The sequence below is a fragment of the Oncorhynchus nerka genome, linkage group LG7, assembly GCF_034236695.1.
Source record: "Oncorhynchus nerka isolate Pitt River linkage group LG7, Oner_Uvic_2.0, whole genome shotgun sequence".
Taxonomy (NCBI): Eukaryota; Metazoa; Chordata; class Actinopteri; order Salmoniformes; family Salmonidae; genus Oncorhynchus; species Oncorhynchus nerka.
This window is the reverse complement of record NC_088402.1, coordinates 56203628-56226385: the sequence shown is the minus strand read 5'-3', so window position 1 is coordinate 56226385 and position 22758 is coordinate 56203628. Positions and strand designations below refer to the sequence as shown.

Below are 22758 nucleotides of genomic sequence, written 5' to 3'. Positions count from 1 at the left end.
GCGTCAGCCGTCGAGAATTGAACATCTACGAATCTTGAGCTTGGACGCTGTCATTGGACGTGACACAACGCGGGCAGTATAGCAGCTTTCATTGATTTCAAAGGAAGTGTCCCCTCAATGGCTGATGGCATTGCTGGATGCCCGATGGCTGTAGTGTAGCAGTGCCGTAAACCAGGGGAGGCGTAGCTCTATGAATCTTAATTGCGCTATGCTTATTATTTGTCAGGGAATACTTTTTGTAGATCAGTGATTCTACATCTCACTTTGCTCAAGTGAAGTTGTAGCTAAAAATGTGTAAATTAGGGGCAGTTTAAGGGGAGTGCGCCCTCATTGGGGAAACCCATTCTAGTGATTATATTTCTGTTTGGTAGGATCCAGGGGCTGGGACGACTACACTGTGGCCTGAAATATTGATATCTGAGTATCACAGATTGTGTAACTATTTATTTATTGAATGACCCCTTATTAGCGAATTGTCAAATCCTCTCTCTCCCACTTCAATCCTCCTTCCTCTCAGTCTGGGTCTAGCCATATGGGTGTTCCCTGGGTCCCTCTGTCAACAGACTCTCTCTCCCACTTCAATCCTCCTTCCTCTCAGTCTGGGTCTAGCCATATGGGTGTTCCCTGGGTCCCTCTGTCAACAGACTCTCTCTCCCACTTCAATCCTCCTTCCTCTCAGTCTGGGTCTAGCCATGGGTGTTCCCTGGGTCCCTCTGTCAACAGACTCTTTCTTTTGTGTCGTCACACTGGCTGTCCTTTGACTGCCTGGGATTCCTACAGCTTCTCATTGTGGCAAGTAGAAGATAGGACAGTTAGTCAAAAGACGGTTTCGGACCTCTTGGTAAATGAGACAAAAACTAAATGAATTCAATAACAACAAGAGACAAACACTGTTTCAATACAAGAGAACAATGTAAAGTTATCCTCCGAAAAGGGTAGAAAATATACTACTGTATCTATTTTTTTCTCCCACTGTCCTGACACAGACTGGCTAAATGCACTCCAGAGTGGTCGGGGATGGACTGCTACATGTCTGCCAGTGTCAGACAGTCAGAGACCACGTCCCAAATAGCACCCCATTCCCTTTGCACCACTTTTGACCAAAGCCCTATGGGCCCTGCCACCCTGGTCAAAAGTAGGGCACTATATAGGGAATAGGTTGCCATTTTGGACACATCCAGAGAGTTGAGGAAGTGGCAGACAGGCATTTAATTACTTTCACACCATCTTGATTGGATTAGCTTGCAAAGCTGGAGGCTGCAGGAACCTTCACACACATCATTTAGCCCTTTAGAAGACACCGTACATGGTGTTGGTAGGATATTGGTTAGCAGCATTTGTTGATCGGAACAAAGGTTTCTACACATAGACATTCTCAATGTCGGCAATCATGGAGGAGAATGAATGATGGAGCGCATTAGCCGTTGGTAGTGATGTGAGTATTTGGTATAGATACTCCTCTTTCTCTTTAGCCCTATTTCAACACATACTCCACAGTTGTAGAATATGTGTAACCCCACATATTGTCCCCTACACTCTACCACCCCTCTCTCCCTATCACACACCAATTGCCTTTTATGGTATAGCCATTCAATTCCAGACCTCCAGATTTCAAAGTCTCTGCCTCACTCTGTTCTCCCAGAGTTTCAAATGCCATGAGACAAAAAACCTGAATAGCAACAAGCCTCTGATTCCTGGAAGTTGTATTTTATTAACAATATGTGGAAGGACATGCCAAAGGTAATGTGTCTGTGTATTTCAAGACCAATATTTTATGATATGTCTGGGAATTTGTCTTTCAATCGACTCTGTATCCTTTTTTCTCTCGTGCCGTCATATTGTATAATGTCTGGTATTGAATTTATGTCACTCTTAAGTATAACAACTTATGAATTATCTCTCCCACTCCCTCTGTCTCTTCATGTCTCTATCGCCATGCTGTGGTGTTATGTGTTGCCTTCTTGCTCTGTTGTTGTCTTAGGTCTCTCTTTATGTAGTGTTGTGTTGTCTCTCTTGTCGTGATGTGTGTTTTGTCCTATATTTATAATATATATATTTTTAATCCCAATGCCTTTTGGTAGGCCGTCATTGTAAATAAGAATTTATTCTTCATTGCCTAGTTAAATAAAGGTCAAATGAAAATACATCTGTCTTTCTCCTCTGCAGCGTGTGGCTCGGGGTTCTTTAAGCCTTCCCAGGGCGACCACCAGTGTCTCCAGTGTCCCATCAACAGTCGCATCACCAATGAGGGGGCCACCAACTGTGTGTGCCGCAACGGTTACTACCGCACCGACTCAGATCCCCCACTGATGCCCTGCACCAGTAGGTTCCTGGTTCTTACAGTACCATTCACTCTCCATAGGGGGTGCTGTAGCCCAGTGTTAAGGAAAGACAGTGGAGATTCTCATACTACAGCTTATTTAGTAGGCTTTTTGTGTATTTAAGAATATAACGTTTTGCAGCATGCACATTTACATTTTGACTAATGAATTGACAAATGCTCTCAGGACATAATGGGCCATTATCAATTTGTGAACTGAGTTTTCGATTTGAATTTACTAACAGAATCGATCACCTCACCTCTAAGAATTTAGGCCTAATGTGCCATTCACTATAGATAAAAGCACCTGTCTAGCAAAGACAGAATTAATCTGATATATTTTGTGCATATTGCAATGAGCACAAACAAAACTGCCAACCTATTCAACGAGCGCTCTTTTAACAACACTCCAGCGCCGCCTGTATATTTTCACATAAGAAATACCAAAGTGATGCATACTTCTAGGTGCCCCATCCTGGTATGTGGTAGCCCTCTTTTGTATACGCACTGAACTGGTGGAATGTCCCTTCCATTCTCTTGGTGGAATGTCCCTTCCATTCTCTTCCATTGGTGCAACAGTCCGAAAAGGACCTCCGAGAAAATAGAGAGATTTGCATAAGCCTGTCCCTTATGAGGGGGGCAGCTGTTTTAGAATGTGAAAACATGGCCTGCGTCCCAAATGGTACCCTATTGTCTTTATAGTGGACTACTTTTGACCCTGAGCCCTATGGGTACCCTATTATGGGCCCTGGTCAGAAGTAGTGTACTATCAAGGCAATATGGTTCTATATGGGACGCAACCAGGGCCACAATGGCGAGGTGGCCCTCAGCAGTCTCTTTCTGATTGAAGAGGCAGAAATGAGCGTGCATGGGCATTCTTTGTGTCTCTCAGATTCCGACAGGACGCTAACTAGCTAGCTCACTGCTCTTTTCACTGCTCTCTCTCCCTACTATTGAAAATGTTAATCTGACGCCTGATGGGGTTGAATAGAGCTCATGAAAATACTTTAGTGTCCGAATAATCAGCTACGGTGAATACTTTCTGTTCAGTTGAAGTGCAGAGACTGTAGTAAAGTACTGTACACTACTCCAACCACATAGAGGTCATTTATTACAGAGTTAACCAGTAGTCAACCACTCTGATCCTGGAGAGCTATAGTACAGGTTGTGGGTTGGGTTGAAATCAAACGCTGCACCCCCTGTTGCTCCTCAGGACCAAGGTTGATGATGACCCGTGTCTGGAGTATAGACCTTATTATCAGTGACCCTCCCTAAACTCTTCCTCGTATCCCACCTCTTCCCTGACAGCCATCCCCTCTGCGCCCCAGAGTGTAATCTCCATTGTGAACGAGACATCCCTGAGGTTGGAGTGGAGCGCACCGCGCGATGGCGGTGGCCGCGAGGACGTGGTCTACAACATCATCTGTAAGAGCTGTGGAGGGGGCCGGGGAGGCTGTACCCGCTGCGGGGACAACGTCCAGTTCGTCCCCCGCCAACTGGGCCTGACAGAGACTAGGGTCCACATTAGTGACCTGCTGGCCCACACGCAGTACACCTTTGAGATCCAGGCAGTCAACGGGGTCTCCGACCAGAGCCCCTACTCGCCACAGTACTCGTCGGTCAAAATCACCACCAACCAGGCCGGTAAAGGAACCAATAGACACAGTCCTCTACAGCAATTAATTCACTCTTCTCCAACAGTACTGTGTTCAAGTGTGAAGTTCAGTGGAGAGAAATGGTCAGCAGTGTGTCCAGTCTGACAAGGACTGCCAAAGGGAATATTACACCGAATAGGTTTAGATATTTTGATGGGCGAAACAATCCATCATCCGGGTGTTTTCCAAGGGCAAGATCTGCATAAGTACATATATACTTCAGTTGGTACAAACCATGTCCGTGTAAGGATGCTTAAGTAATATTTATGATGTCTGCATGAGATAGAGGATATTCCAGAATAATTCAGTGACAGAATGATTTGGCACCTTTTATTAGTGTTGAGTAAGTTGCACTGCATTTTGGGCACTTGGTATACAGTATTCAGACATGACATTCAATGGACTGGGTGTTAGGCAGTGTTGTTATTGGGGTCAGGCTATCAGTTGAAACTCTCTGCCCTTGACACTGTAGTCTTTTCTCCAGTGCAGTAGCTGTCAGTCCTAATTACTGTCTGGGCTGGGACTGTAAAAAGACCAAACTCAGCTTCCCATGAACCCCAGTGTCTCTGGGGCTGCTGGGACCTGCAATTACAGACTGTAAGGAGAAGCACTAATATTACATAAACAGGCCCTCATTAAGCCCTCATTAACTAAATGCGTGTGTGTATGTGTGTGGGTGTATGTGTGTGGGTGCGTGTGTCTGTGTGCGTGCGCACATGCCTGTGTGTCTTTGCCTACTGAGTGAATATTTCACCCCTTTGAAAACAAATACAATATTACTATTAGTATTTTCAGAGCATGGATGACTGGAATAGTACTTAATAAACCGCCTCCGATGTTCCTGGCTCTCAGTTCCTTCAGCACAGTACACATGTCAGCCTTAGAGACAGGGTGCAGGACCAGGTACAGGCTGCTGCCTCATTAGTCTAGTTCTTGATTGGCAGTTGGGATATTAAATCTGTCTGCTCCCGAGTGTTGTGGTGTTGTCACTAACCTTAACCCTTCTATACCTGTCTATCTGAACCTGTATCTCTCTCTCTGTCTCTCTGTCTCTCGCTGTCTCTGTCTGTCAGCGCCATCGGCTGTGTCGATTATGCACCAGGTGAGCCGGACCCCCGACAGCATCACTCTCTCCTGGTCCCAACCTGACCAGCCCAACGGCCTCATACTAGACTATGAGCTGCAGTACTATGAAAAGGTAACGTCAGTTGGCAGGTGTTACTACTGTATTACTGCTCTAATTGCTATTACTGTAAGCTTGGGGAGCATTCGGACAGTGAGCATATCCAGTCTTACACTGTGTGTTCCAGAGCATGGCAGAATGGAACTCATCAGTGGTGCGCAGCCAGACCAACACAGCAGTCATCCGGGGCCTGAAGCCCGGCGCTATATACGTCTTTCAGGTGCGGGCTCGGACCGTGGCTGGATTCGGACGTTTCAGCGGAAAGATGTTCTTCCAGACCATGACCGAAGGTATACCGTTTGAACCAAACCTCGAACCAGCGAATAGTATTTTTTAAATGTTTTTTTTCCCCCCAGACACTTTTGGTGCTCGCCCGCTAAACGGTATGGTCCCAAAAGTGCAAAATTACAGAGTAGGCCAACCTAGTAGAAGGTAATAACCGGAATGGGGTTTATTTTGTTGTGTACTTGCAGAAGAGTACAAGTCCAGCTTTCAGGAGAAGCTCCCCCTCATCATTGGCTCCGCCGCTGCAGGCATGGTCTTCATCATCGCTGTCGTCGTATTCGTCATCGTCTGCAATCGAAGAAGCTCTGAGAGACCAGAATCTGAATTCACAGATAAGCTCCAGCACTACACCAGTGGCCACAGTGAGTAACATGTTTTTACAATTTTTGAATTATCTTTTTTTAAACTAGGATTCATTTTGATATATATATATCCACCTTCCAACAGATAAACATCTATCTGTGGCAAATGTGTTGAACGGTGGAGTGAAACATTTGCTTTGGAATAATACTGTCATCCCGGAGACAGTGGGGCTGTAACGGTTAGATGTGGAATACTGGGAGTTCAAAGTTACTACTGTACCTAACTACCTGTAGCAGGTCTTAGCCCAGGCAAGGTTTTAGCTACTGTTGTATGTAGTCCCAATGCGTATCCCCAGGATGTACAGTACCAGTCAAAAGTTTCGACACAGCTACTCATTCAAGGGTTTTTCTTCATTTTTACTATTTTCTACATTGTAGAATAAATGTGAAGACATCAAAACTATGAAATAACACATATGGAATCATGTATTAACCAAAAAAGTGTTAAACAAATCTAAATATATTTAATATTTGAGATTCTTCAAAGTAGCCACCCTTTGCCTTGATGACAGCTTTGCACACTCTTGGCATTCTAGTAAAATGGTAAAAAATAAAGAAAAACCCTTGAATGAGTAGGTGTGTCCAAACCTTTGCCTGGTACTGGATATTATGCATAGCCTCTGTTTTCTTTGTTTCTCCTTCCAAGTGTCTCCAGGAATGAAGATCTATATCGACCCATTCACTTATGAGGACCCCAACGAGGCAGTGAGGGAGTTTGCCAAAGAGATTGACACCTCCTGTGTCAAGATTGAGCAAGTCATTGGCGCAGGTAAAAAATCAACCGGTGAAGGTGAAAACCCTATATACATTACAATATATACGTTATAACACATTTAAAGCTTAGTCCTGGACTAAAAAGCATTCTCAATGGAGATCCTCCATTTAAATCACTTTTTAGTCCAGGACTTGACTTAATCTGTGTCTGGGAAACTGGCCCATAAAGTGTGATATTGATATACACGTGTGTATTAAACCCAATAATACATGTTGTAAGATTGTCTTACATTTAATATATCCAAGTTACAGACCCATATCATAGCACTTGGAAGTCTTATACAGATGTAGGATCTTAATTTGATCCAGTTTGCTACAGCAGGAAAATAATCCTGCAGCAACAAGAAATGTAAATTATTATGTGGATTATAATTAATGGACATTTTTGTAAAAAATAAATAAATGTTAGGGCAAATCAAGTCTAAAATGTTGAAGTGGAAATTACAAACTTTAGAAGCCTTGTTAAACCTTGAATACACTACACATTTGCACATTTCTGCAACAGGATGATCAAATTAAGATACGGCATCTGTAGGGATGTATCAGAGCCCTTTGCTGATGCCCAGTAAACCTGAACATATTATTGTTCAGGAGAGTTTGGGGAGGTGTGCAGTGGGAACCTGCGTCTCCCCGGAAAGAGAGAGATCCTGGTGGCCATCAAGACCCTGAAGGTGGGCTACACAGAGCGCCAGAGGCGGGACTTCCTATCTGAGGCGTCCATCATGGGCCAGTTTGACCACCCCAACATCATCCACTTGGAGGGCGTGGTCACCAAGAGTGCCCCAGTCATGATCATCACTGAGTTCATGGAGAATGGATCACTGGACTCCTTCCTCAGGGTCAGTAGGTCAATGGGCCTCTCAATACTCTGGAGAGATCTTTTCTCCTTTCCTTTCTTCTTCCAGACACTTCAGGTTCAAACACAGTAGGTTGCTTTCCCCTGTTTGTCTTTTTCAAATAAAAGGAAAGGTGACTAAGTTAGGAGTGGAGCACCTAAGGGCTGGATCTCTGCCTATTCTCCTGAGTGAATTTCAGAGATAATAAATATGACAGCATTTAAATTATACAGTGACCTTGTGAAAATACATATATTTTTACCTTTATTTAACTAGGCAAGTCAGTTAAGAACAAATTCTTATTTTCAATGACGGCCTAGGAACAGTGGGTTAACTGCCTGTTCAGGGGCAGAACGACAGATTTGTACCTTGTCAGCTTGAACTTGCAACCTTCCGGTTACTAGTCCAACGCTCTAACCACTAGGCTACCCTGCCGCCCCTATATTCATACCCCTTGACTTATTCCACATTTTGTACTTATAGCCTGAATGCAAAATGTATTGTTTTTGTTTTACTCATCTACAAAGAATACTCCAAAATGACCAAATGAAAACATAATTTTAAGCAAATTTGTTGAAAATGAAATATATGTCATTCACATAAGTCTTCACACCTCTGAGTCAATACTTTGTAGATGCATCTTTGGCGGCGATTACAGCTTTGAGTCGTCTTGGGTATCTCTGTATCAGCTTTGAGTCATCTTGCGTATCTCTGTATCAGCTTTGCACATCTGGATTTGGGGATTTACTTCCATTCTTCCCTGCAGATTCTCTCAAGCTCTGTTAGGTTGGATGGGAAGCGGCGGTGAACAGCATTCTTCAAGTATTTTCAAAGATTTTCAATGGGTTTCAAGTCTGGGCTTTGGCTGGGCCACTCATTGACTTTCACATCCTTGTTCTGAAGCCTTTCCAGCGTTGCTTGGGGTCGTTGTCCTGTTGGAACATAACTCTTCTCCCAAGTCTAAGGTCATTTGCTCTTTGAAGCAGGTTCTCATCAAGGATTTGCCTGTATTTGACTCCATTCATTGTTCCATCTATCCTTACCACTCTCCCAGACCCTGCCGCTAAAAAGCATCCCCGTTGCTTCACGGAAGGGATGGTGTTAAAGGGGTGATGAGCTATGTCTGGTTTTCTCCAGACATAGTGCTTTGCATTCAGGCCAAAGAGTAAAATGTTTGTTTCATCAGACCACAAAATCTTTTGCCTTATGCTCTCACGTGCCTTTTTTGCAAACTCCAGGTGTGGTGTCATATGCCTTTTTCTCAGGAGTGGCTTCCATCTGGCTGCACTCCCATAAAGCCTAAATTGGTTCAGTGCTATAGAGACTGTTGTCCTTCTGGCAGGTTCTCCCATCTCAGCCAAGGAACTCGGTAGTTCTGTCAGAGTGGTCATTGGGTTCTTGGTCACCACCCTGACCAAGGTCCTTCTTGCCCATTTGCTCAGTTTGGTCTCACGGACAGCTCTAGGCAGAGTCTGGGTAGTTCCATATTTTTTCCATTTCCCAACAATGGAGACCACTGTGCTCTTGGAAACTTTCAACACTCTGTAAATTGTTTTATACCCTTCCCCAGATATATGCCTCATCACAATTCTATCTCTGAGATCTACGGACAGTTTCTTGGATTTCATGGTATAGTTTCTGCTCTGACCTGTGCTGTCAACTGTGGGACAATATATAGACAGATGTGTTTCTTTCTAAATCCTGTCCAAACAATTGAATTGGTCAGAGGTGGAATCCAATCAAGTTGTAGTGACATCTCAAGGATGATTAAAGGGGTGTGAATACTTGTGTAAATGAGATATTTCTGCATTTAATTTTCTATAAATTTGCAAACATTTCTAAAAACACGTTTTCACTTTGTCATTATGGGGCATTGTGTGTAGATGGTGAGATATTTGTTTTACATTTATTTTGAATTCAGGCTGTAACACAACAAAATGTGGAATAAGTCAAGGTCTACGACTACTTTCTGAAGGCACTGTATCACAGTAACCAGACAGTGGATAAGTATCTCTTATCAACTACAGATTTTTCAACTACAACTATGTTTCTACATCAAGAACACAATGAATTCAAGAACACAGTGGCTGTCTCTCCTCTGCATCAACACTTGTTTTTGATTCTCTGTAGTGGGTCCCTCCGGGCTGGGCCCAGGTGTGAGGTGTGTAGAGTTGGCTTAGTTAGATCAGGTGATCTCACAGATCCAGATGAGGATTAACCAGACGCTAAATTCTGTGCGGCTAACGACGCCTGGAAACGAATATGAGAACCAGCCTTTTTGAGAACGTGTACCGTATGCCTGTGCACATTTCAGAGAGCATAACACATAACATAACAAACATAGCATAACATAGCACAGTATAGCACAACGTAGCAATATAACATGTCTGTATTTTTTTAGCAAAATGACGGGCAGTTCACAGTGATCCAACTGGTGGGCATGCTGCGTGGCATAGCAGCGGGCATGAAGTACCTGAATGACATGAACTACGTGCACCGGGACCTGGCTGCCCGCAACATTCTGGTCAATAGCAACCTGGTGTGTAAGGTGTCGGACTTTGGGCTCTCGCGCTTTCTGGAGGATGACACATCAGATCCCACCTACACCAGCGCCCTGGTGAGTGTGGGTCTGTCCCAATATCCATACTTCCATACTGTGTAGTATGGAGCAATGTATTTTGGGCATGTTAGACCCCACAAACACCAGTGTCCTGGTGAGTATGGCTCTGTACCAATCATAGGAATAGATTATATTTCTATGGTTCCAATATACAGACTAGAATACCACTTATTATGAGGCAATGTATTGGGCGTGCATTGTAAGTGGTATGCTAGTATGGAGCTGTATCAGGTTTAAGATTATACATACAGGATGCATGCGAAGTCTAAAGTGGGTTCTTCTTCTCGTCTCCGTCCTTTCATCGCCACTGATTTCCAAGTATAGGACACAGGAAAGCAATATCACAGTTCCTTTAAGGGATACTTTGAGATTCTGGCAATGAAGGCCTTTATCTACTTCTCCAGAGTCAAATTAACTTGTGGATACCATTTGTATGTATCTGCATCCAGTATGAAGGAAGTTAGAGGTAGTTTCATGAGCCAATGCTAGTTAGCAACTTCCTTCAAACTGCAGAGACATCAAGATGGTATTCACGAGTTCATCTGACTGGAAAGGTAGATGAAGGTCAACATTGCCAAAATCCTGAAGTATCCCTTTAACAAAGGATTTGCTTTCACCTGTCCAGTGCTGTCAGATCAGTGCAGATGAAGTCAACGGAGATGAGGAAACAACTGTCACTTCTTGAGACGATTAAGATCCCACCCACAACCTAGGTTTTATTTGCAGCCTGCAGTCCATTTTTTTTACCCTACTCCTGAAGTGTGCACTCAACACCAAGGGAATTCAAAAGCCTTTATTTGTATGGCATGTTCAATGAAACAATAGTTTTTTAAATACGCGTTTCGGCAGCTTGGCCTTCATCAGGGAGTTCCCCCGAAATGTGTCAGTTTTAAAATATTTGTTATTTAACCCCTTTTAACTAAAGAGCACCTTTTATTTACAAATACCTACTGTACCTACTGTACTGTGTTATCTAGCAGCACTTCCGTCCTCTTTTTTGTACTCCTTCTTATAGTTTTAAAAGAAATGGACAAGTTTAAGAAATATGGTGGAAACTGACATTAAGTCGCTCTGGAATTTGAGCTAAATTACTTGCACCAATCCAATACTTCTAAATGCACGAGGAGAGTGATCGAGTGCACAGTCCTGACAGAAGGGTAGAGAATTGGTACGCAACACTTGTCTGTCTTTCCAGGGAGGGAAGATCCCTATCCGATGGACTGCCCCGGAAGCCATCCAGTACAGGAAGTTCACCTCCTCCAGTGATGGGTGGAGCTACGGCATTGTCATGTGGGAGGTGATGTCATATGGAGAGAGGCCCTACTGGGACATGAGTAATCAAGATGTGAGTATCCAGGAGTTTTCTCTCTCTCTCTCTCTCTCTCTCTCTCTCTCTCTCTCTCTCTCTCTCTCTCTCTCTTTGACAGGATAACATTGTTTGAGGGGAAACAAATGCTAGACCACCTTTACTCCACACACATAGTACAAAGCTCTCCCTCGCCCTCCATTTGGCAAATCTGACCATAACTCTATCCTCCTGATTCCTTCAAAAATTTAAACAGCACCAGTGACTCGGTCTATAAAAAAGTAGTCAGATGAAGCAGATGCTAAACTACAGGACTGTTTTGCTAGCACAGACTGGAATATGTTCCGGGATTCTTCCTATGGCATTGAGGAGTACACCACATCAGTCACTGGCTGCATCAATAAGTGCATCGAGTTCGTCATCCCCACAGTGACTGTACATACTTACCCCGACCAGAAGCCATGGATTACAGACAATATTCGCACTGAGCTAAAATAGTAGAGCTGCCACTTTTCAAGGAGCGGGACTCTAACCCAGAAGCTTATATGAAATCCCGCTATGCCCTCCGTCAAACAAGCTAAGCGTCAATACAGGACTAAGTTTGAATCGTACTACACCGGCTCTGACACTCGGATGTGGCAGGGTTTGCTACCAACCAGTAGCGCTCACGTCTGTAGCCATGAAATGCTTTGAAAAACTGGTCATGGCTCACATCAACACCATTATCCTAGAAACCCTAGACCCACTCCAATTTGCATACCGCACCAACAGATCCACAGATGATGCAATCTCTATTGCACTCCACACTGCCCTTTCCCACCTGGACAAGAGGAACACTTACGTGAGAATGCTATTCATTAACAACAGCTCAGCGTTCAACACCATAGTGCCCTCGAAGCTCATCACTAAGCTAAGGACCCTGGGACTAAACACCTCGCTCTGCAACTGGATCCTGGCCTTCCTGACAGGCCGCCCCAGGTGGTAAGGGTAGGTAACAACACATCTGCCACACTAATCCTCAACACGGGGGCCTCTTAGGGGTGCGTGCTCAGTCCCCTCCTGTACTCCCGGTTCACTCATAACTGCACTGCCAGGCACGACTCCAACACCATTATTAAGTTTGCTGATGACACAACAATGGTAGGCCTGATCACCGACAACGATGAGAAAGTATATAGGGAGGAGGTCAGAGACCTGACCTTGTGGTGCAAGGACAACAACCTCTCCCTCAGTGTGATCAAGACAATGGAGATGATTGTGGACTACAGGAAAGGGAGGACCAAGCATGCCCCCATTCTCATTGACGGGGCTGTAGTGGAGCAGGTTGAGAGTTCCTTGGCATCCACATCAACAACAAACTAACATGGTCCACGCACACCAAGACAATCGTGACAAGGGCACAACAAAACCTATTCACCCTCAGGAGCTTCCTGTCATCCAGGACCTCTATACCAGGCGGTGTCAGAGGAAGCCCATAAAAATTGTCAAAGACTCCAGCCACCCTAGTCATAGACTGTTCTCTCTGCTACTGCATGGCAAGTGGTACCGGAGTGCCAAGTCTAGGTCCAAGAGGTTTCTAATAATATGTTTATTTATTATAAAATCAAATAAAAAAAGACAGCAATACCAACAATGACATTCATTGTACTGTTGAATGGGATGGCCAATTTAGAGGACAAAACAAAACTTAACTCACACATACACAAAATAAAACAAAATCCTATTAGGTGGTACATGTATAAGAAGACAGCATATAGTCATTACCAGTAGTGTAGTTAAGCCAAAAATAAATACTGAGTGGAGTACAGCACAGAGTAGCAGCAGATCATCAACCCAGTTATTTAATTTTTTTTTTTTTTTTTGAAAATACATATATTTTTACCTTTATTTAACTAGGCAAGTCAGTTAAGAACAAATTCTTATTTTCAATGACGGCCTAGGAACAGTGGGTTAACTGCCTGTTCAGGGGCAGAACGACAGATTTGTACCTTGTCAGCTCAGGGGTTTGAACTTGCAACCTTCCGGTTACTAGTCCAACGCTCTAACCACTAGGCTACCCTGCCGCCCAGTTATGAAGCGGGACTAGACCATTTATCCAGTATCGGCTGCCATATTTTGTAAAACATTGGACTTCTATTGGAAGTATTGTATCGAATCTTTTCCATATGTATTACATTCCCTAAATCCCATAACCACATTTCAAAGGTAGGTACAGTCTCCAATTTCCAAAATTGCAATATGAGCCTTTTGGCTAATAGAGTACAAAGAGAGACAGCTTTCCCTTCCTGGTTATTCCCATCAACTGTACCAAACAGAGCGGTCAATGGGTCTGGGGCTAGAACTCTATCAATGGCTCTAGATAAGTAATCAAAAAGAGAGCCCAGTAAACATGTAACTTAGGACATGTCCAGAGTAAGTGGGTCAACGTCCCCTCATCCTGCTTGCACCTCTCACACAGTGGTGAGGTGTCCGGGAATATTTTATGCAGTTTTACTTTTGAGTAATGTAACCTGTGTATCACCTTAAACTGTACAAGGTTGTGTCTGGCATTCACTGAACTGTGGTTTATATTCCTGAGAGCTTCTACCCGGTCCTCATCTGAGATTGCTGAACCAAGTTCTTGTTCCCAAGCCCTTTTAATGGTGTCTGTGGATACCTCTATGTGGGCCTGTAGCACATCATACAGTCTAGAGACCGACCCTTTTGAATGGGATTTGACAAGGATCAAGCTATCTAATGTAGGACTATTTGGCTTCATGCCATACTGTGGGATATGTGTCCTTACGAAATTCCTGATTTGGAGGTATCTGAAAAAATGTGTTGGCATGTTGAACTCTCCCTGTAATTGTTGATATGAAGCTAACTGACCATCTATGTATAGATTACCAATTGTTATGAGCCCATTCTCCCTCCACTGTGAAAACACCATATCATTCAATGCGGGGTGGAAAGCATGATTCAGGCAAATCGGGCTGTCAATGTATACAGTGGGTATGTTAAGAAAATACCTCATCTGTTTCCAGATCCTAAGCATATCCTAACCAACTTCCCCTCTAAATACACCTCTGCTGTCTTCAACCAAGATCTCAGCGATCACTGCCTCATTGCCTGCATCCGTAATGGGTCAGCGGTCAAACGACCTCCACTCATCACTGTAAAACGCTCCCTGAAACACTTCAGCGAGCAGGCCTTTCTAATCGACCTGGCCGGGGTATCCTGGAAGGATATTGATCAAGGTCCTAAACGATATCTTAACCGCCATCGATAAGAAACATTACTGTGCAGCCGTATTCATTGATCTGGCCAAGGCTTTCGACTCTGTCAATCACCACATCCTCATCGGCAGACTCGACAGCCTTGGTTTCTCAAATGATTGCCTCGCCTGGTTCACCAACTACTTCTCTGATAGAGTTCAGTGTGTCAAATCGGAGGGTCTGCTGTCCGGACCTCTGGCAGTCTCTATGGGGGTGCCACAGGGTTCAATTCTTGGACCGACTCTCTTCTCTGTATACATCAATGAGGTCGCTCTTGCTGCTGGTGAGTCTCTGATCCACCTCTACGCAGACGACACCATTCTGTATACTTCTGGCCCTTCTTTGGACACTGTGTTAACAACCCTCCAGGCAAGCTTCAATGCCATACAACTTTCCTTCCGTGGCCTCCAATTGCTCTTAAATACAAGTAAAACTAAATGCATGCTCTTCAACCGATCGCTACCTGCACCTACCCGCCTGTCCAACATCACTACTCTGGACGGCTCTGACTTAGAATACGTGGACAACTACAAATACTTAGGTGTCTGGTTAGACTGTAAACTCTCCTTCCAGACCCATATCAAACATCTCCAATCCAAAGTTAAATCTAGAATTGGCTTCCTATTTCGCAACAAAGCATCCTTCACTCATGCTGCCAAACATACCCTTGTAAAACTGACCATCCTACCAATCCTCGACTTTGGCGATGTCATTTACAAAATAGCCTCCAATACCCTACTCAACAAATTGGATGCAGTCTATCACAGTGCAATCCATTTTGTCACCAAAGCCCCATATACTACCCACCATTGCGACCTGTACGCTCTCGTTGGCTGGCCCTCGCTTCATACTCGTCGCCAAACCCACTGGCTCCATGTCATCTACAAGACCCTGCTAGGTAAAGTCCCCCTTATCTCAGCTCGCTGGTCACCATAGCATCTCCCACCTGTAGCACACGCTCCAGCAGGTATATCTCTCTAGTCACCCCCAAAACCAATTCTTTCTTTGGCCGCCTCTCCTTCCAGTTCTCTGCTGCCAATGACTGGAACGAACTACAAAAATCTCTGAAACTGGAAACACTTATCTCCCTCACTAGCTTTAAGCACCAACTGTCAGAGCAGCTCACAGATTACTGCACCTGTACATAGCCCACCTATAATTTAGCCCAAACAACTACCTCTTTCCCAACTGTATTTAATTTATTTATTTATTTTGCTCCTTTGCACCCCATTATTTTTATTTCTACTTTGCACATTCTTCCATTGCAAAACTACCATTCCAGTGTTTTACTTGCTATATTGTATTTACTTTGCCACCATGGCCTTTTTTGCCTTTACCTCCCTTCTCACCTCATTTGCTCACATTGTATATAGACTTGTTTATACTGTATTATTGACTGTATGTTTGTTTTACTCCATGTGTAACTCTGTGTCGTTGTATCTGTCGAACTGCTTTGCTTTAATTGTAAATGAGAACTTGTTCTCAACTTGCCTACCTGGTTAAATAAAGGTGAAATAAATAAATAAATAAAAATATGACAAATGACTGGGTTAGAGTCATAAGTGGATTTTTTCACATATGATGGGCTATTAACAAGTGCAGGGAGTGAGGAACGTTGACAGGAGGCCTGCTCAATCAAAAGCCATGCAGGCATATCCTTCTGTCTCATCACAGGTAAACTTTCCCTCCAGAAAGACACAATGTTCAGATTAGCAGCCCAATAATACAGTTTAAAGTGAGGAAGGCCAAAGCCCCCCTCTATCTTATACTTGCATAAATGCTCCAAGAGGTTTCTAAACAGCTTCTACCCCCAAGTCATAAGACTCCTGAACAGCTAATCAAATGGCTACCCAGACTATTTGCACCCCCCCACACACACTGCTGCTGCTCTCTGTTATTATCTATGCATAGCCACTTTAATAACTCTATCTACATGTACATTATTACCTCAATTACCTATAGCCCCTCTATTGTTATTTACTGCTGCTCTTTAATTATTTATTATTCTTATCTCTTACATTTTTAGGGATTTTCTTAAAACTGCATTGTTGGTGAAAGGGCTTGTAAGTAAGCATTTCACTACACCTGTTGTATTCGGCGCATGTGACAAATAAAATTTGATTTGATTTTCAATGTGTGTATGGTAGACTAGCAGCAGAACAAAGACATAAAGTGACCTCCAAAAGTATTGGGACAGTAAAACATGTTTGTTGTTGTTTTGGCTCTGTACTCAAGCACTTTATATTTGAAATGACACAAAGACCATGAAGTTAAACTGCAGAGAGTCAGCTCTAATTTGAGGGTATTTTCATCCATTAATCAGTGAACCGTTTAGAAACTACAAAACATTTTCATAGTCTCGCCATTTTAGGGGACCAAAAGTATTTTGATAAATTCACTGATATGTGTATTAAAGTAGTAAAAAGTGATGTATTTGGTCCCGTATTCATAGCACCGAGTGACTACATCAAGTTTGTGGCTACAGCTTTGTTGGAAGCATTTTCTGTTTGTTTCGGTTGTGTTTTAGATTATTTTGAGCACAATAGAAATTAATGCTGTCTTTTTGGAGTCACTTTTATTGTAAATAAGAATAGAATATGTTTATGAACACATCTATATTAATGTGGATGCTACCATGATTATGGATAGTCCTGAATAAATTGTGAATAATGATGACTGAGGAAGTTGTAGACACACAAATATCATACCTCCCCAAAAAATGTCTTAGGCCTGTATTTCCCTCGTATTTATTTATTTAACTAGGCAACAAGTTCTTATTTACAATGACGGCCTACCCTGGCCAAACCCTCCCTTAACCCAGAAGACGCTGAGCCGATTGTGCCCTATGGGACTCGCGATCACTGCCGGTTGTGGTACAGTACCGGGATCGAACCAGGGTCTGTAGTGACACCTCTAGCACTGACGCCTCTAGCCTTAGGCCCCTGCACCACCCGGGAGTTATACATCCTATATACAGTTTATGGACACAGTCTATTTTTACAATAGTTCTATTTTGTTTGATTTTACTCCTGTCCTTTCTCTACCCTCAACTGCTCCTGTCTATCTCTCTTAACACCATCCATATTGGATTTCTATTTGCCATATCTTTTTCAACTGTGTTGTGATGTTTCACCAACATTCTGAACCTTTCTATTCTCATTGTTTCTACAGATTGTACATTTAAAATAAACATTTTTGCTATTTCTATTTGCCATATATTTTTCAACTGTTAGCATGTCTTGGAGGTATGATAGTTGTACGACTGTTACTGTCTCACGCATCATTATCCATTATTCAGGGCTATCCGTAATCTATTGTTATTTACAATAAATGTGTCTCCAAAATGACAAAGTACATTATTTACCATTCATTTCTACTGGGTACAAATGAATCTGAAACACAACCAAAACAAACAGCAAATGCATCCAACCAATTTGTAAAGTCACAAGCTTGATATACTCATTGTGTGCTATGAATATGAGACCAAATATTTAACTATTTACGATGTTAATACACATATAAATGAATTTTACCCAATACTTTTGGTTCCCTAAAATAGTCCCCTATGTACAAAAAGTACTGTTATTTCTAAACGGTTCACCTGATATAGATGAGCATACCCTCATGTTAAAGCTGACAGTCTGCACTTCAACCTCATAGTTATTGTATCACTTCAAATATGTCGCAGTCCCAATACTTTTAGAGGGAGCGATTGAGACAGCTACAGATAGAGACAGTCTCACTATACTTACTATACATTTGATTCAGGCACTATAAACCACACGGGGAGACCAAAAACTTAGGTCAAGGCCTCTTTTTTTATCATTTTTATTAATTTTCATATCAATCTGTGCCAATGCACTGTAGGTGATCAATGCCATAGAACAGGACTACCGGTTGCCCCCGCCCATGGACTGCCCTAGTGCCCTGCACCAGCTCATGCTGGACTGCTGGCAGAAGGACCGCAACAATCGGCCCAAGTTCAGCCAGATTGTCAATAACCTGGACAAGATGATCCGCAACCCCAACAGTCTGAAGGCCACGACGCCGCTGTCATCAAGGTAAGGCATGTCAGTCATCTTAATTGGCGTCCATCCTTTCTTCATATCTTTTCCTCAATGATGACCATTCATCTCAGAGGCCTATCCATCACTGTTTATTTATTTTCTCCTTGTCTTTTGAGGTCTCTTTGGGGTTCTCACTGGGTTATCATTGTTTTTGGGGGGGGCTTCTCACTGGGTTGTCATTGGGTTTGTTTGTATTCTCACTGGGTTGTCATTGGGTTTGTTTGTATTCTCACTGGGTTGTCATTGGGTTTGTTTGGGTTCTCACTGGGTTGTTATTTGGCGTTCCTCTCCTTTTCCTAGTGTTCACCTACCTCTGCTGGACCGCAGCACACCTGACTTCTCCAGCTTCAGCACCGTGGATGAGTGGCTGGATGCCATCAAGATGGGCCAGTACAAGGAGAACTTTGCCAACGAGGAATTCACCAGCTTCGACGTGGTCTCCCAAATGACCATGGAGTAAGTGAACCTCCCCAGACTGCTAAATGTGTCCTAGACTGTTCTAAATGTGTCCTGGACTGTGCTAAATGTGTCCAGGAATGTGCTAAATGTGTCCTGGACTCTACTAAATGTGTCCTGGACTCTACTAAATGTGTCATAGACACACCTGGACTGTGCTAAATGTGTCCAGGACTCTGCTAAATGTGTCCTGGACTCTACTAAATGTGCCCTGGACTGTGCTAAATGTGTCCTAGACTGTGCTAAATGTGTCCTGGTGGACTGTGCTAAATGTGTCCTAGACTGTGCTAAATGTGTCCTGGTGGACTGTGCTAAATGTGTCCTGGACTCTACTAAATGTGTCCTGGACTCTACTAAATGTGTCCTGGACTCTACTAAATGTGCCCTGGACTGTGCTAAATGTGTCCTAGACTGTGCTAAATGTGTCCTGGTGGACTGTGCTAAATGTGTCCTAGACTGTGCTAAATGTGTCCTGGTGGACTGTGCTAAATGTGTCCTGGAGTGTACTAAATGTGTCCTGGAGTGTACTAAATATGTCCTGGACTGTGCTAGATGTGTCATAGACACAGTGTTGTGTCACTGACTGCTCTCTCTCTCTCCACAGGGACATCCTCCGAGTAGGGGTGACCCTAGTGGGCCACCAGAAGAAGATCCTTAACAGTGTCCAGTCTATGCGGGCCCAGATGAATCAGATCACCTCCGTTGAGGTCTGACTGATGTCCAGACGGGGAGGGCACTGGACTGGACCGGACCTCCAACCTGGTCTCCCTGTCAGACTGTGACCCCCATCCCCATCAGCCCCCCTTCTCTAGACAGCACTCCCATGAGTTCAGTCAACAGTCGGCAGCCGTGCTCAGCGTGTCCACAACCACTGCCCCTCCTATGTTCAGTCTGTCCAGACTCTGTCCAGACTCTGTCCAGTCTCCAACTGCAGTCTGCCTCTGTTGATTGCACGGCTGCAGCCCCTCCTTGGTTTTGTAGTATGACATTGTTTACAGTCTTTTGGTTGGATATGATTTCTACTGGTCCCCAGACTAAAACTCATCAACAGACGGCCCTTTAAAAGGGCTATTAAGAGAAGGTTGGGACAAGACTTCATATAACTTTACTCACATCTTTCACATTGAGATTCTGAGGGTATCAGTGACTTTAACAGTAGGACCAGTACTCTGAACGGAGCGTATGATGTACTGGATAGTGAGTAGGACAAGTGTCAGACTCCCATGCAGTTCCATAGACTTAATGGATGTGAAATGAAATGACTCATCTTCGGGAAGAGTCTGTCCCGTGAGAACAAACGTACCGTCCTTGTGCATAATGCTCTCATTTGGCCGTTTGAAAATTGTTGTGATTATATTACTGTTTGCTACCTACCTTCACTTCTGTTCTCTTGAGAAGAAAAAAGACTTTGAACACACATTACTTCCAACAGCCCAAATGAAGCGTAATATAAAAGTACAGTACTGTGCATGTCATTGTCTCTTTCTCTTCTGGGACTCAGAGGCTGCCATAGCCACTGAACCATGTCGGCCATTTTCACCGTTTTTTCCGCTCCGTGCAGTCTTTGTTTCGGTGACTCAGTTGGTATTTGTTTTTTAAAATATTTGTATGTGCACCTTAATAAAGAAGTAGGATGGGCACTTCCATAAATTCTTCCATTACAAAAAGTGTTGTGTGCAAAGTTTAGATTTCACTTTCCCTTTGTCCTCCTCTATGTTTAAAGGATCTCGTGTGAATATATATTTTGTCTCTGTCATGAAAAAGCACTTGTCCTTCCATTTATGGTACATACAGAATGGCTGCAATAGGTTATGCAGCCAGGTGTACTATACTGTACTTGCACAAAATGACAGCCTCTGAAGCTCCAACCAGGTGGGAAAGGATTCCAAAAGGAGCCTGCTGGCATTTAAAAGACTTCACAGAAACACTGTTGTTGTTTGGTTTTTGGTTTTAAATGGGTTTTATAATGATATTTTGTGATTTGTTTTTCTATTGCTACCTATGATCACCTTTGATGGAGCTGTGAATTGTCACGTGATTTGGGGTCGGTCATACACAGCGTTCATATTGACATATGTATATACCGTTGTCATTCATTTATCAGAAGTTTTGGACACCCGTTTCTGATTCGTCACAGAGAAAAGTGGGGACTTTTTCAAGAAATGGATGAAAGGTCATTTCGGGGGGGGGTTTTGTACTGAGAAATAGGGTATACCTCTTTTTCATATTGTGCCAGCACATATCACACGTTTACCCATTTATACTCCATCCATAACATACTGTACTTGAGGTTCAGGGATTAGAAACACATTTTTTAAAATTCAAATAAATAGACACTAGTCAAACCAGGATGATGCAACCCTCTGTTCCTTGAGTGCGATAAGTGTTTGCATGCTTCCATTGTCTCCGCACTTCCTGGATAAATCACCATCAGTCATTCCATAGGTCATCTCACATACGGTAGCATTTAATAGGTATGAATATGGTACTAATTAGGATACACCTCAATGAGAAACACTTGACCATTTACCGCTGGCAAATGGAGTTATCAACAGTGTTATTAAAGTGTTATGCTGTTACTACCCAACCAACAAACTGCTGCCTCTGGGGGGGAAAGTCATTTCCAATTTCGATAAATAGGGTTTTTCTGCAGTTCTTCCCAGATATATTGTCCTCATCGTATTATTCTCTATCAATAGCTTCTCAGCTGGGTATAGTGTGCATTATGTGGAATTATGTCCATGTGTGGAAAGCTATGTTAATTGATCAGGCAGGATAGCCCCAGACACTATTATTTTACTTTGTTTTATAGGCCTGTCGCAACAAGGGGGGGGACAATGCACTATACAAGACCCGAATTTCTAAATGAAGGAAGACAATCTTACAAATATGATTTGTAACGACAACAAAAAAAATCATACAAAAACTTTTTTGCTGCTGTCAACAAATACACTCAGAGCTTGCCATCTCTGAGTGCGTGCCATTTGCAAACAAAAGAAACCAAAATGGACGCTTCTACTGTAACTCAATATAGCTGTGACCTCTATATGAGCACATTTACTTTTTTTTTGTCATTTTAGTTGTTTAAAAATAACTCAAACACTGTACACTGTGCTAAGCTCATTCCCTCTGCTGGTCCCATGTTAAACCTGCACTATTACCGTACCTCTATACCTTTATAGTACCTTTTTCACCCTCTTTCACTTTTGTCCTCCGTCCTTTGGGTGTCCCTAAAGGCACATAGGTTCTGCCAACCCCCCCCCCCCCCCCTTCCAGTCCTAACCACTGTGATTGCATTGGGACGTTTCATTTTCTGTACAAATGTACATTGACTGTAACCCTGTGAATGATGTAACAATTTTAATTATTTGTAATATTGTTATTTGTCTATTTTATAAAAATTTTAAAAAAATAACAAAAGAAAAGAAAAGAAAAGAAAAACAACAATTACGACAGCAAACTGGAAGCCGGTAGCAACTGTCTTCTATCAATAAAAAAAGGTTACATTCAAAGAACTTGTATTTTCTTAAAGCACCTTTTCCCTTTATCTTGCATTAAATATACATTTCCTCAACTGTAAACTAAGTGTAAAATAACAGCTACAATGTTGTGCAAACACTTTGGAAAGCTGGTCCTTAGT

At 43.0% G+C, this 22758-nt stretch overlaps 1 protein-coding gene across 1 annotated transcript in view; it reads left to right on the top strand.

The window, feature by feature from the left end:
- LOC115132009 (ephrin type-B receptor 2-like) overlaps positions 1 to 22381 on the top strand; it is a 61850-nt gene extending 39469 nt beyond the window's left edge. Inside the window, exons 4-15 of the mRNA XM_029664169.2 lie at positions 2167 to 2322; positions 3629 to 3964; positions 5049 to 5173; positions 5286 to 5448; positions 5632 to 5805; positions 6452 to 6574; positions 7171 to 7418; positions 9817 to 10032; positions 11231 to 11380; positions 18463 to 18656; positions 18963 to 19118; positions 19723 to 22381. Of these exons, the coding sequence (XP_029520029.1) occupies positions 2167 to 2322; positions 3629 to 3964; positions 5049 to 5173; positions 5286 to 5448; positions 5632 to 5805; positions 6452 to 6574; positions 7171 to 7418; positions 9817 to 10032; positions 11231 to 11380; positions 18463 to 18656; positions 18963 to 19118; positions 19723 to 19831 (2150 nt within the window). The 3' untranslated portion in view covers positions 19832 to 22381. The remainder of the gene's footprint in view (positions 1 to 2166; positions 2323 to 3628; positions 3965 to 5048; positions 5174 to 5285; positions 5449 to 5631; positions 5806 to 6451; positions 6575 to 7170; positions 7419 to 9816; positions 10033 to 11230; positions 11381 to 18462; positions 18657 to 18962; positions 19119 to 19722) is intronic.
- Positions 22382 to 22758: the final 377 nt, after the last annotated feature.